We start from the raw sequence: 14,573 nt of genomic DNA on the forward strand, positions 1-14,573 counted from the left end.
AAATCCTAAAGGTCTCTCTTCAGCAACTCCTAGACAAAGTTGACAGCCAACCACAAAGCACACTCTTTGATGGAGGAGGACAGGTGACCCTCAGAACCAAAAAAAAACACTTGATTTTCTTACATCTCTCTCCAGACCAATACCAAGTCACTTCTCATTTCATAAGATACTTTTCAACACGAAGTAGAAAAACATCATGCATATAAAGCCAAACTGAATTCCTTAATTGAGACAAAAAAGAAACACTTTTTCAAGACTTACTTCCCAAAAATACATGATGTAAAGTAACTTGAATAATGCCAATTGGTAACCTGACATAGACATGTACTCTAAATTGCAAGGATTTAAAAATAAATCCAGATCGGCTTTTAATAGTGACCAGCCAAATAAAAGATTTAATTTTCACATTGTGGATTTACAGATCAAGCTAAAAGATTTGAATTAAATCTTTTGAGATTTAAAAATTAATCCTCAAGATTAAAAATAAATCCAATATTCCCCTGGTCACTATTCAAAACCAATTTGGATTTATTTTTTAAATCCTTGAAATTTAGAGCGAACCTGAATAATTTCATACGTCATCTTTATTTCTACCTTCAACAGCCCAGCCAGTAAGCTAATCATTTTAGTTTTAAAAACTAAATAGGTTCTATTATAATGATAGCATACAGAGCTTTTTGAAAATTGTTGCAGAAGAAAAAAAGGTTGCTATTAAACAATGTTTAATTTTATGCCCAAATACTTTTCAGCAATCACCTGTTGAATTTCGATAAAAAACAGAAAACCTTGAAAGAAACTGTTCACTAATGAATTGAGGCAATTATCTATTATGTCAGGCAAGGCCAGGAAAATACAGAACACTCAATCTCATTTACAGACTTCTATCGTCGGGTTTCTTGATCAACAATGACAGGTGCCTGCACTGCTCCACCTGGTGAGGGGTAATGTGATATGTAATTTCATGATAGATTAAGATCCATGTTGAGTTCTATGAAGGCAAATTAGCAAGAGTCTAGATAAGTACTACATCTTTTACCAGGAATCCCACTATACTTTTGACCAAATATGAAGGAAAAATTTGCTAAGGAAATGTGAGCATTGGAAAAGTCTGACAAGTTTCAATGTCTTTAAACGGTGCTTAGAATCATCATTCTATCATTGGTCTATACCAATAAAGGCATAAACCAATCACATACGCATACCTCAAATTTTCATTAATATTTCACTAAGAACCATATACCAATCCTTTCGCTCCTTCGCAACACACTCTAACACACCACATGCAACGAGTATGCTTATAACATAAATAATTAGCTCCAGGCACTTCTATGTAGGGCCACCTGTCATGTCTTATTAAACATGGAATACATTATAGGCCTACAAGAACATGTGCGTCAACAGTATTCCCTTAAAGGCTAATAGTTACTTGGTCTAAATTATTCCTCATAAACACTATCCAAGCTAAACATCACATGTATTCAATCAATATGATCAGACATCACTTGTCTCTACCTCTTTTGGCTGAAAGTCATTTTGTCTAATGGTCAAATGGTCTTATTCCAATTTTGTCTCCTAATTTCCCCGTCACCTCATCTAGTCCAAGTGCACATTACATGCCTTATCCTAACTGGATATGAAACATAATTGTAAATGGACTTCGAAGTCAGACATTACAAGAATATGAATTTCTTCTACCAGAATCTACAAGACTTAAGAAGATTGATATTTAGTGTCTTGAAGTTCATCACCACTTGACTTTAATGAAAGCTCATTAACTTGATGAGGCCACACTATATGAAGCATTATCGGCAATGACTCTGCATCATTGCAGTGATGATCACACCATCTTATTGGACATACTCAATTGCTGTGCATATTATATGATTATTTAACAATTATCTTAAACTTAGAGGTGTTATTCCTCTTTAATTCAAATACTAGCGATTTCATATCGATTATGATTAGAAAGACAAAAGTATAATTTAACAAAAAGTTCTGTATGGAGTGCCATTCCTGAATAACTTGCTCAACTTGAGCAAATAAATCATTACCCACTCTAAATTGGCAATGCAATGAAAGCAACAAATCACTGTTTACAAATGCAAATTGGCAACATCTCATTAAAAAATGTCATTCAATCATTCATTTTAAACTGTATTATATAATGTTTAAGGTATAAAAATGAATATAAAGTTAATAATCGTTGCCAATTTGAAGAGAAACAGATAAATATTGACCTCATAAAGGCTATGGAAGAGATAATACATCAAAAACAAAAATATATAACTTTCAGAGTTCAATGTTGGAATTAATTAATTCACTTTGTATTTCACTGCTAAATTAATCTTTTAAAAAAATGTTGATGAAAAAAGTAAGACATTGGCTGTTCTTGGCCTTTGTTACTCCTCACCCCTCTTTAAAATTATTCACTGTCGCAGTAATTTTAAATTTATTAATGATTACAAGAGTTATAAAACTAGAGCAAGATCAGCTGTTCAATAAAACACAACTGGTGCCTGTATACCAAATGGGCAACATTTCAAATGTACATGTCTGTTCTCACCCTAACACATATAATTCATGAGACCGGTGTCAACTTATTCATGTATATTTATATCACATCATACAATAAGAGGCCGTATCTTATTTTGAACAAAGAATTATCTAAACTTAGTTGTGATTCCGATTTCTTTTTGCACTTTTTTTTTCAAAGTTGGCAAACATTCAAAGTGTTGTTCAGGGTTTGGCTATTAATTCTTAGGGTTAGGCTATTATACAGTAGAGGACCTCAACATTTTTCATGAATTGGCTGATATTTTTGTCCCCAAAATATGCAAGTAACACCATATATTAATTTGTGACTCTATATCTAATATGATAGGAGATTAAAGGTGCTGAATAAACTGCATGTACATCAGTGAACTGTTATCAACTGAGATTGAAAATAGAAGTAGTACTGTATTCTATTTCAAAAATAAATGAGGTTTTTGCAATGTGCAGAATTTTGCCTCAACCTAGTTGAATTGTGTTGAAGAGAGGTTAATTTTCATGACAAGCAGATTAGCGTTGTACATATTTGAAACTAGGTGCTCATAAAGGAGGGTAGAAGGAGGCTTAAAAGCTAATTAGCTGCAGGTTTCCAAAAAATGATGAAGTGTCGAATTCTCTTTTAGTATCTGCCCCCAGTGCAATCATGACATGTAAAACTGAAGCACGTGGTCGAGCAGCAAGGCTTTTCACTTCCCTTGGGTGAGAGTAATGTTTCCATCTTAAAACACCATAAATCCCAAAGAAATGATGAATTTCCGAGGGCTACTCCCATTTGAGAACTCCTGCCCATGAGTTAAGGAGCGGTTAATTCCCTCGTTATACAGATGTGCAGTAGAGAACTAGTTGAGTGAAACCAAATTTATGAATGTTGACTTGGCAAATGTCAAAATCATTGTGGTTTTATTTTATCTATCACGGTATTAGTATGTGATTATCTCTTCCCTACAAAATGAATATTGATGTTTTATCTTTCTATCCCCTCTTCCTCCTTCTCTCGTCCCATCTTGGCTCCCCTATGTTATGTTAAGATCAATCAGAATTTGAGATTGATTTTAATCTATTGCAATGCTTTGTGAAACTGGGTCCAGGTAAATGAACTCATATTTCACATCTTAGAAACATGAACAATTTATACCCATTCCCGTCTACCTCTTTGGATGTCTGTCTTTTGATCAATCTCTCTGTCTTTTTGCTCTCTCTCTCTCTCTTTCTTTCTTACTTTACTATCCCTCACCCTCCCTTGTTTCTATCTCTCTGTATCTTTCTCTGTGTGTCTCTCTATCCCTCTGTCTCCGTCTCTATTATTTGTTATTATCTATCTGTCTATCACTCTCTTTCTCCTTCTATCTTTCTGTTTCCTTCTATCTTTCTGTCTTGATCTATGTCTGCCTCCATCTGTCTGTCTGTGTCTCTCTAGCTATGTTTATATCCATACATGTCAACCACTCTTTTACACATATATACACACCCACTCTCTCTCTCTCTCTCTTGCTCTCTCATGCCTTCCTTCACCAACACATTTTACATTTCTTTCTGCCCATTCGCACACGATCGCCTCTCTTCCCCAATCTCCCCGTTCTAAATTCCCACCCTCACCCAATGCCCCACAGGAAACAATTGGCTGGTATTAGATCCTGGCGATCTGCAGACTCACCGCCTGCTCCGACCTACATGGAAAGGACAACCAAGTTCACGGTTTATCGCACATTCAAGAGCGCGCTGCCAACCAGTAAATCATAGCACAAAGCACTGACCCAAATACTCTATACCAGCCCCCCCCCCCCCTAGTCTGCAGTGCAGTAAAGGGTCTGAATATGCAGCCTACTCATGCATTGTATACTGAAGGCCCTCTCGCTCTGAATTGAAACAGCAAGTCTTGTATGTGCTAGTCTGTGCATGGAGACACACTTGTTTCAATCAGGGTCTGTGCTTGCAGACTAAGCCCCCCCCCCACCCTCCCGCAAAGTATCTCTCTATCTAACAAGAGTTACACTGTCATATTTTTGACCCTATTTATTTTCTACTCTCTTTTCATATTATATAGCCTAGATATTGTGCATTTTCCAAATAAAAGAGAAAGTGCAGCCTTTTCAGCCTGTGTTGTTTGTCAACTGAAAACGAACATCGATGAGCTTCGATGCATCAAGCCTGAAAAACATTTTCATGACATCATGTCATACAGGGCTGAATAAGTTTTTATGGCATTGTGTTACACAAAGCCTGAATAAGATTGCTAATGATAAAGCATGCCTTTTTCATCAAAAGAAAGATAGGGAGGCAGTTGATCCAACCGAGTAATGGAACGATCCTTTATTAAAGGACAAGTCAACCCCAACAAAAAGCTGATTTGAATAGAAAGAGAAAAATCAAACAAGCATAACACTGAAAATTTCATCAAAATCGGATGTAAAATAAGACAGTTATAACATTCTAAAGTTTAGCCTAATTTCTTAAAACAGTTATATGCACATCCTGTTCGGTGTGCAAATGAGGGGACCGATGACATCACCCACTCACTATTTATTTTTTATTTTATTATATGAAATATGAAATATTTTGAGTTTCTCGTCATTGTCATATGAAACAAAGTTTCATTCCTCCCTGAACACGTGGAATTCCATTATTTTAACATTTTGTGGTTCAAGCAGGGGGGTCCTAATTTTCAAATTTGTAAAAATTGAAATATTGTATAATTCAAACAATAAAAAAACAAAAGAAATAGCGAGTGAGTGACATCATCAACCCTCTCATTTGCATGTCACTGAGTTGAGCATAGAACGGTTTTGTGAAAAATAAGCGAAACTTTAAAATATCATAACTTTCTTATTTTACATTCGATTTTGATGAAATTTTCAGCGGTATTCATGTTTGATTTTTCTCTATTTATTTAAATCAACTTTTTTCTGGGGTGGACTTGACATTTAATATAGATTTTATGCATTGACGTCATCATGCCTCTGAGAACTCCATTTACACATAATCCTTTATCCTCTGAGGGAGGGCGCTATGACATTATGACATCATCCATAATGTCTATAGTGTGCTAAGGGAAAAGGACACTTACCAACGTTCTCTTCCTCATCGATGAATGGCTGATCATCTTCAAGGGTGTTGGCCAGGAGGAAAGCACTCTCTTCCAGTGATGTGATGAGGGTGGTTGCCGTCTCTGTCTGGACCTCCTTGGAGAGATCGTCCCAGGAATCTAGGTTGGTGTCTTCCAGGATGGTGCTTCCAACTTTTAGATAATTCTGAAATGGGACAGAATTACATTGAATTTTACTTATTAACACATTCATTCATCAACCCTTTTCTCTTACTATAGAATTTACAGGATTTCATTTCTCATGATGGATGAATCATGGCTGCATCGCATTATGTCTCCTTAAATTTATGTAATAATATTCTGCTTTTATACAGTGCTTAGAACATCTTATCTAAGAACTTTACAGATATCTAATTACATTGGAGTTCATATCCTACTGAGTTCGCATTTAACAGCTGGATGGAGAGTGGAAAATATCTACAGGTAAGTGCCTTGGCCAAGAACGTTGATAAACACCTGGTGAGATTTGAACCCCTAACCCTTAGATTGAGTGTCAGCTGCACAAAACCACTACACCTCAACATTCTGACATACCATCGTGACTTCTTTGGTCTTCTCGTTCTTCTCAGCGACAGTGGCATTCTCCAATTCCTTGTCAAGGTTCTCCAATGATGTTGTCAAGATTGCGGTTGCTGCAACGATGTCTCCACCATACAGCTCCTCGCCTTCGTCAATGGTTTCGACAAGATCTTGAGAGATAGTTGCAACCGATGCTCCGTTCTCCAACTATTCATTATTGTTGGAAGAGAAAATAATTAAATAAATATCAAATTGGCTAGCATGACATCATAGACCTATGCTCCAAACATGGTATTACAGGTACAGAATAATAATACAAAACATTTATAGGGCGCTTAATACGGGCGTTTCTAAGCGCGCTGTGTTCTGAATTTAACTTTACATGGGAAAAAAAATTCAATGGGCATAATAACACAAGGTGTGACAAAAATCATTAAGAGAGAAAAAATACTAACAGATCAAAACTGGTGTGCACCTCCAATGACCGACCCACAACTGGGATTCATTGATTGAAAAGGTATGAATCGCAGCAATCGCCCCCACCTCATCCCCCCACTTTCCAAGATTGATTGAATCGTCCATTCAGCTTACTTACTTACTTACTTTCTTCCAGGATACTGCCCAACTCCCCTAAAAGGGGTCAAACGGGCAGGGGTAGGGTGTGCTGATGGTCGTTACGCGGAGGTAAGAGGCGTTGCTTAGTATTGATTTTGGTTTAAGTGATTCTGGATTGTTACTTTAAATATTTCTTTGTCGAGAATTGATTTGACTGGGTTTGGTAAGTTGTTCCAATCAACAACAGAACATGGTATGAAAGAAAAATTATAACAATTTTTGTTTGTTGCAATGGGGGGAATAAAACTATTAGTAGTTGAAGTATTATGCAATTTCCTTTGGGCCGGGCGCAGAGTAGATCGCACCGGCATGGCAAGCTGGCCTGTGAGTGCCTGCTGGAAGATTGACAGTCGATTCGATTTCTGTCTCTGCTGAAGAGACGCTATTTTGAGTGTCTTCTTCATATCTGTTACACTACTCTTTCTTTCGTACTTTCCGGTGATAATGTGAACGGTGGTCATATCTGACTTTGAATCATAGGTTGGGATTAAGATTACATTCCGAGATATACATTACGTACCTGGTCTGAAATATTCTTTAGTTTGTGTGAGATACAGTCACTGAGGTCTGGTCCAGACTCCGGTGTCCACCGTGCTGGAGAGCCGTCACACCTCCACATAGCTTGACCTGAAAATATACCACATCAAAGAAATTATTATCTTGTCAAATACATGGAAGCATTCTTTCATAAATTTAGAACAATATTGGAACATAAAATAAATGCTTTCTTTAAAAATAAATAATCTTTTATTGATACAATCGTAAACAATTGTGAAAATACAAAACATATCAACATATAATATCTGATCATAGCAAACATATCATAGTCAATTTAATTCTTTACAACCATATTTTACTAAACGTTCAACAAACATTCATCAGTAAAATTTACGTAAAAGAAATATAATAGCTAATACATTAAGAAGCATTTTCTTTTTTTTAACAAGAAAAAAAAGTGCAGAGTAATAAAAAGAGGAAAACAACAACAAATGTTCAAATCCCAAGAAAGATCCCAAGCATAGTTCTGATTTCACTACGAGGTGCTGAAGATATGCTCTAAATAGAAAATCTCATTACCGTCATCTTAAATCGGTATGCAGACATATTCAATTTCCATTCCAATTTCTGGGTAATTTTGAAGTGTTTGATCGATCGATGCACGAACCCCAAAAGAAGCTTTAAAGATATGAGTTTATCTCCCTCAACCATGCAACTCAGAAACTCATGAGAAAGGTTTCACAAAGTATTATGTCAGTGACTTTTATCAAGAAACTTGCTTTTAGCCAATCAGATATGAATATTTCAGTAGCTTATCACAGTTTTAGGTTAAAATCAGTAACAGGAGGCTTCATGTAATGCTCCCTCTTAAACTCTCCTGTTTCAATCATGATTTGACGAGATGTGATCGAAGAGATTGAACCCAAAATAGGCGCTTCATACAAGATAATATATTACAGGGGACAAAATTATAACATGACCTATATCAGAGCTTCTTAGCAAGAAACTAAAAAAGCGCATTCAACATTTTATAAACCAAGTATTTCAACAAAATATTCATACCTATCTGAACATTATAAGAACATGTTTTTGTATTGATTGAATGTCATCAACTATTTATTTTAAAAGATCCTTATTACCCCCTCCCCACTCTCTAATACTTCTATCGGATTAAGACTTCAACCAAACTTATTGAATAATAACTTGATCAAATTAATATACATTTTACAATGAATATAAGAATACTTGAATGGAATATAATAAGAAAAAGAGGAAACTTAATTGGAACATATCTTGACATGAAACAAAGCCACGGAAGTGGAACAGACACAAATCGCTTGTGAACATGATATACTGCGACAATACAGGTTGTCATATCCATATCCATTTCCATTTGATGTTTATTCTCAAATTTTCAATTGGCATTTTCAGTACTACACATATATCCTGTGTATGACTTAATATGTAATCATACATACATGCATGTGTAAAAACCACAGAAACCATATTTTGTGACTTTATTCCCTGAAAAGTTTTTTTGGTTAATCTCAAAATATTTTTTTATATATCTATAACTGAATTTAGAAGGGACCTGAAATATCTCCAAGTTTGAAAATAAAAATGGACAAGTTTTTAGTTTATCTCAAAATAGTTTTTATATATCTATAACTGAATCTAAGGACCTGAAATATCTCCAGGTTTCAAAATAAAAATGGACAAGTGGTTTGAAACTTGACAGACTTCCCATAATTCAATACGTGTCTCGATATACCGCAATCTTAGAAAAACAGAGGCACTAACGTGTCCCCATTCCTGACGAACAAGACAAGTTTGGCGTCATTCCAAAAGTCAATCTTTCAATCTCTCTGTTAGCACTCTTCCTCTTTCAATATACTATTCCATCTCAAATCCTCTCCTTAATTTTCTCATTTTGAATATTTAATTATAAGGTTTTCTTCATATTTTTGTTAAGATTCTATTTGTAAACAGTCACATATTTCAGTCTTTGGACTGCTTGCGATTGTATATTGTATATTTTGATGGTTTTATCGCAATTAAATCTAATTATATAAATATATGTATATTAACTTTTTAGTCTTTGGAACTCTCCATCTTCATTTCCATTCTATCTAATAATTCTCTCAGTTAGTCTATCAATCATGCTTTTCTTTCCATCAATTCATCTTTCTCAATCATTCTATCATTTTAAGTCTTCAAAATCAATTTCATCATGATCAACTAAATCCATTTGTTCTTTCATCTTCCTTTTACTTCTTTCTCATTTTTTATCTCAGGATACATTCAATTGACACCTTTTCTGACCTAGAATCATGTCTTCAAAGACGTTTAGATAAAAAAAATAATTTCATATCAACTTTTCTTCATTGTCTCCTTCAGAGTAAATTTTAACCTTCCAATATCTCTACTCTATACATCTGTATCTCCCTTTGTCTATCTGTCTCTATGTATTTCTGTCTGTCTCTGTGTATTTCTATTTTGTTGTCTCTGTATGTCTCTCTCTCTCAATATCAGTCTCTACCTCTTTCTCTGCCCATCACCGGCTCTCTGTCAGTCTCTCTCTCTCTCTTTCTGTGTCTCTGTTTCGATCTATTTCTCTCTATATTTGTATGTCTGTTTCTCTCTATCGCTCACGTTCGTCCCATTAATGTTCATAATGTTTACTTGATGACTGTAGAAAGTAAACAAACTCTATACCTCCTAACCCCAAACCTATGATATATGAACCCACCAACTCAATAGCTAGATCCATGGAGCTGCCGTGCGAAGAACAGAGAAAACTCGATCAGAGAGCGATTGGAATCTCACATCAGGTTTACCAGGTGTGTGACTCACATCCTAATGGGGGTTTGAACTGAAGAGGAGGTAACTAACGCATCGCAGGGGTGATCGTTTCCCCCCTTCAGAAGCGCATAGCCAGCTCCTGGTAACTAACGCATCACAGCGGTGACCGTTCCCCCCATTCAGTAGCCCATAGCTAGCTCCTTGTAACTTACGCATCACAGGGGTGACCATCCCCCCCCCCCTTCAATAGCCTTTACTGATAAGTAATAACTAATAAAAATATAAAAAGTTTCTTTCAAAAAGCTTCTTCAATGCGTGATAGAGTGTGACCACTTTCCAATCAGCTGGTTTCCGTACAAAAGACAGATTGTAATTAAAAGTTGATTCTGAAGTAGAAAAAAAAACTGCAATTGTCGGTACACACAAAACATGTTTTAGGTTTACTTTTCCATCAAAAGAGCATCTCTGATTCGGCTAAATCCTTAAATAGCGGAGAGAATCAACTACATTCTGACAAAGACAGACACCCCTATTTTATGCACCAAACCTCAGGGTCTCTGAACGATCTCTTTTTAAATGGGGACATTTTTTTCTGAATGCTTCCTTATCTATTGACTGAGTAATGGAAATGAAGGCCGCTTTAATTCCCCAACAGGAATTCAAAAGTCAATCACAAATTAAAGCAGTCTAAACCCAAAGTAAGTTAGGAGTCATTAATAGAGTCTGTAGTCTAGACGATATATTCAGGATGTATGGTATCTTTTAATGAAGGAATCCCTTAGATAGGAAATCGCACGTTTCTTTTTTTTTTAACCATCATTTTTTCATTTTCGTAAGATTTACAAAAATGCTTTCATTTTTTACCAAAAAATGTGTTCTTCTTGGCATTATGACTGTCACTGTGTAATAGTGGAAAAGTCTCAAATAATTCTCCCTCAGAGAGTACAGTTGAGCTTTTCGGAGAACATTATAAAAATACAAGAGAAAAGTGGGATTAAATGGTTGAACAGGGAAGTATTGCTCTCTTAAGGGTTTAATGGATTTCAATCTGTTTGAACAATTAAGTCTATTGATTACTGTTTACTCCAGTCTAAATCTGAGATTTTCTACAAGACTTAAGATGAGGTAATAAACAATATATCTTCTTCTTGCAACCTCAACACAGTCTTTTAATAAGTTTCACTTGCCTATTTTTCGCTTCTTTTGTGTTCTGTATGAAATTATCCCCCTTAGTCAATTTGCATTATCATATTGTGTTCAGATTTTTTAAGTCGGATTGCAAGCTTAGTTATTAGGATTATTTAAATTTACATACATGATTATCGACCCGTTATATTTAAGTTGTGTATTCACCGATTATCTCTTTCTTTGTACGTATAATTAATTTTTCATAATGGTGTTTACACTTTCAGTTCCTTTTCAGTTCTTTTTCTGAGATATCTTTTATTTTCCCCCTTCTTTCTTAGCGCTTTGAAACTTTTGTATAAAGCGCTCTATAAATTTTGTATATTATTATTATTACATATAAGAAGAATAATGTAGAAAGTTCCTTGTATGAGCTAGACATGTTTGGGTGGTTGGGGAATGATTTTATTCTTGTAAAATCACGAGGATGGTAAGATTACTCAAATCCTTTAGGAAATATCTTCATGAAACGGGAGTATCCGGGAGCCATGAAACAGCTCAAGACCCTTTGAATTTCAGTTCGTTGACTGGTTTATTTTATTTTCCCAAGGTGAAGCCCCCCCCCCCCCCCTTTGTTCTCTTCCTGTCAACGATCGACTGACCGCTGGCTTTGATTGCACCAATTCAAGCTTATGACTGTTACAAATCTTGATTTAATTTCCCTTTTCACCTTTTCCGACAGATGAGCAATGTCAAAATGGCAATACTACTTTTGAAAAAATGTTAAACCTGTATCAAATAACTTTTTGTCCTTTCATACATGCCCAGTTCAGGGGACCTTTGCATAACACTAGTTATAATCAAGGTTTACCAATATGCTTTCATTTTTTCAACAAGTGGAGCGCCCTGGCAGTTTTGCCTGCATTACGTGATTCAGTTTAAAGCTACTGAAATCACTTGATTTGATTGGCTGATATCAATCTTGTTATAGAAAATATGCACTTGGTATTATGACACATCTTAATGAAAGGAGACCCGGTCCTCTGATCCTTCACATTAGGCGGTTTCAAACCGCCTCGATCACAAGAATCCCCGTTAAATTACGAGAACATTTTTAGGCTAAAACATACCCATTAATTATTCCTGCATTCACACCGCCCCGAAACACACCCTTTGGGCTAAATTCCTGAAGTTACAAGCATGCGCAGTACGGTCTAATAAGCAGGCAAGGCGCGAGATTCAAAACCACTAGCCCAGCAGCCACCCATGGCGCCCGCGCCCAATAACACGCTGGGCTAAAAGTTCCCGTAAATTGCTTTCACATTGCCAAAATACCTGCGACTTTGGAAAAATCCCCGCGAAAGTTCTCGTAATTTCGCAAAGTACCTACTATTTAGCGGGTATTTTCTTTCGGGGAAATTACGCGTAGTTTGCTTTCACATTACCAAAATACCTGGTATTTTCTGATCGGGGTAAATTTCCCGATCAGAGAATACCTGGAACTGACGAACTTCGAGGCAGTCTGAAACCACCTATAGTATACATTTTCCATTCATTCTCCCGTTCAATTCCGCTTTTGTTATCATCAATAATGTATTACATTTCTATTTCTACATCTTGATGGTAGAAATCCCTTTAAATTCACATCTGGATGGTGTAATGAGTCATATGAGATGCTACTTACTGATAAGGTATATTGGTCATTTTTCCTCTTTCGGGGCAAAATGAATAAGAATGATCTTATCCCAACTGACATAAAGGGTCGACCATGACCTACCAAAAAAACATTGCAAATTGATGCCAATAACTGTAAACGGCAGGAAAGAGTGTTTTATCAAGAACAATTTCAACTAAATTCAGTCAATTCTTGGCAGCTTATGCTTGCCGGATTTTGGCTCTTCTTCGCTCATCTTTTTCTTTGCACGATGGTTTGCTGATAGGTGATGGATATGATGATGAACGAGTGTGTCATAAAAAGTAGTCACACCTAGCTGACAAGTCAGTAATACCTCAGTCACCCTACTATGCATACTACATTGGACCATGAGGAATGCTCAAATTGGGGCGTGTGCTTTGTTGAAAAAGAATTGAGTTTTGATACCCAAAATCAATGATTTTTTGTTATAAATAATCAATAATAATAATAATATAGGATTTGTATAGCGCACGTATCCACCTTGCTAGGTGCTCAAGGTGCTCCTATATTACCCCGGCTAAGCTAGTCTACCGATTCTGCTCCGCACAGCTTTTTGAGGAATTATTTCCTGCCGGTACCCATTTACCTCACCTGGGTCGAGTGCAGCACAGTGTGGATTGATTTTTTTTTTGGTGAAGGAAAACACGCCATGGCTAGGATTCAAACCCACGACCCTCTGTTTGAAAGGCGAGAGTCATAACCACTAGACCACGACCTGTGTGTGAGCTAGTATGATAGCCTGTAAGAATATAGGCTGTACTCTGACCTCGGGATTGATTTTAACTGGTCTAAAGTTGTGATACAAATCTGAATGATACAGGTTCAATTTGTTCCTTCAACTATTCATGACTGTCTGGGAATAATAACTAAAATAAGTTTTCTTACACTCTATTAAAAATATTGGGTAAAAATGCTCTGTTTTGTGTCCAACCAACATTGGGCATTTCTTTTTGGCATTGTTATTTATCTAGTGTGATGAAAATTTTGCCCATTCTGAAATAATTGCTGCTTATTTCTTAACCTTACAGGACAATATGCTTCCCGCATTGGGTAAGATACTGCCCAAAATTGGTTGGACACATAAATACCCTCGTGCTGGTTAAAATTTTACCCAATATTTTTTTTACAGTGTAGCATTATAGTATGACAAAAGAGCACAGTGAACATTAGAAATATATTATGTTAACGAAATTCTTATATTTTAGGCTTCCCTTAGGATAGATTTACAGTAGACTATGGCCTAAGTTCAACAGGACTTCAGAATATGGGCTCTTGTGTACAAACACCGATGTGGATCCTGTAGAGTTGCCAATTTGGAGATCCCTAGAGGTTTATCTGATTGAGGAGTTATTTAAGTCCAAATGAAAAGATCTTTCATCACCAATGATATGGATCTTTGCAGGTCTTCGTCAATAATTGGCACAATTTGAAGGTTTGGCCGCTCACAAATGAAGTTGCCATGGCAACTGAAAAAGGGTAATAGATATATAGAATGGAACCTGACATGTTACATGAGGCTGGATGTATGATGATGATGATGATGATGATGATGATGATGATGATGATGATGATGATGATGATGATGATGATGATGATGATGATGATGATGATGATGATGATGATGATGATGATGATGATGATGATGATGATGATGATGATGATGAT

At 36.1% G+C, this 14,573-nt stretch overlaps 1 protein-coding gene across 6 annotated transcripts in view; it reads right to left on the reverse strand.

Moving 5' to 3' along the window:
- Nucleotides 1-7,411, reverse strand: part of LOC129271776 (adhesion G protein-coupled receptor L2-like) — a 42,275-nt gene extending 34,864 nt beyond the window's left edge. For all 6 annotated transcript variants that reach the window (XM_064106752.1, XM_064106751.1, XM_054909041.2 and 3 more), the window contains exons 1-3: nucleotides 7,308-7,411; nucleotides 6,188-6,379; nucleotides 5,615-5,798 (exon numbers count right to left, since the gene is read on the reverse strand). In XM_064106752.1, coding sequence (XP_063962822.1) covers nucleotides 5,615-5,798; nucleotides 6,188-6,379; nucleotides 7,308-7,406 — 475 coding nt within the window. In that variant the 5' untranslated portion in view covers nucleotides 7,407-7,411. The remainder of the gene's footprint in view (nucleotides 1-5,614; nucleotides 5,799-6,187; nucleotides 6,380-7,307) is intronic.
- Nucleotides 7,412-14,573: the final 7,162 nt, after the last annotated feature.

Source organism: Lytechinus pictus, chromosome 11, assembly GCF_037042905.1.
Source record: "Lytechinus pictus isolate F3 Inbred chromosome 11, Lp3.0, whole genome shotgun sequence".
Classification (NCBI taxonomy): Eukaryota; Metazoa; Echinodermata; class Echinoidea; order Temnopleuroida; family Toxopneustidae; genus Lytechinus; species Lytechinus pictus.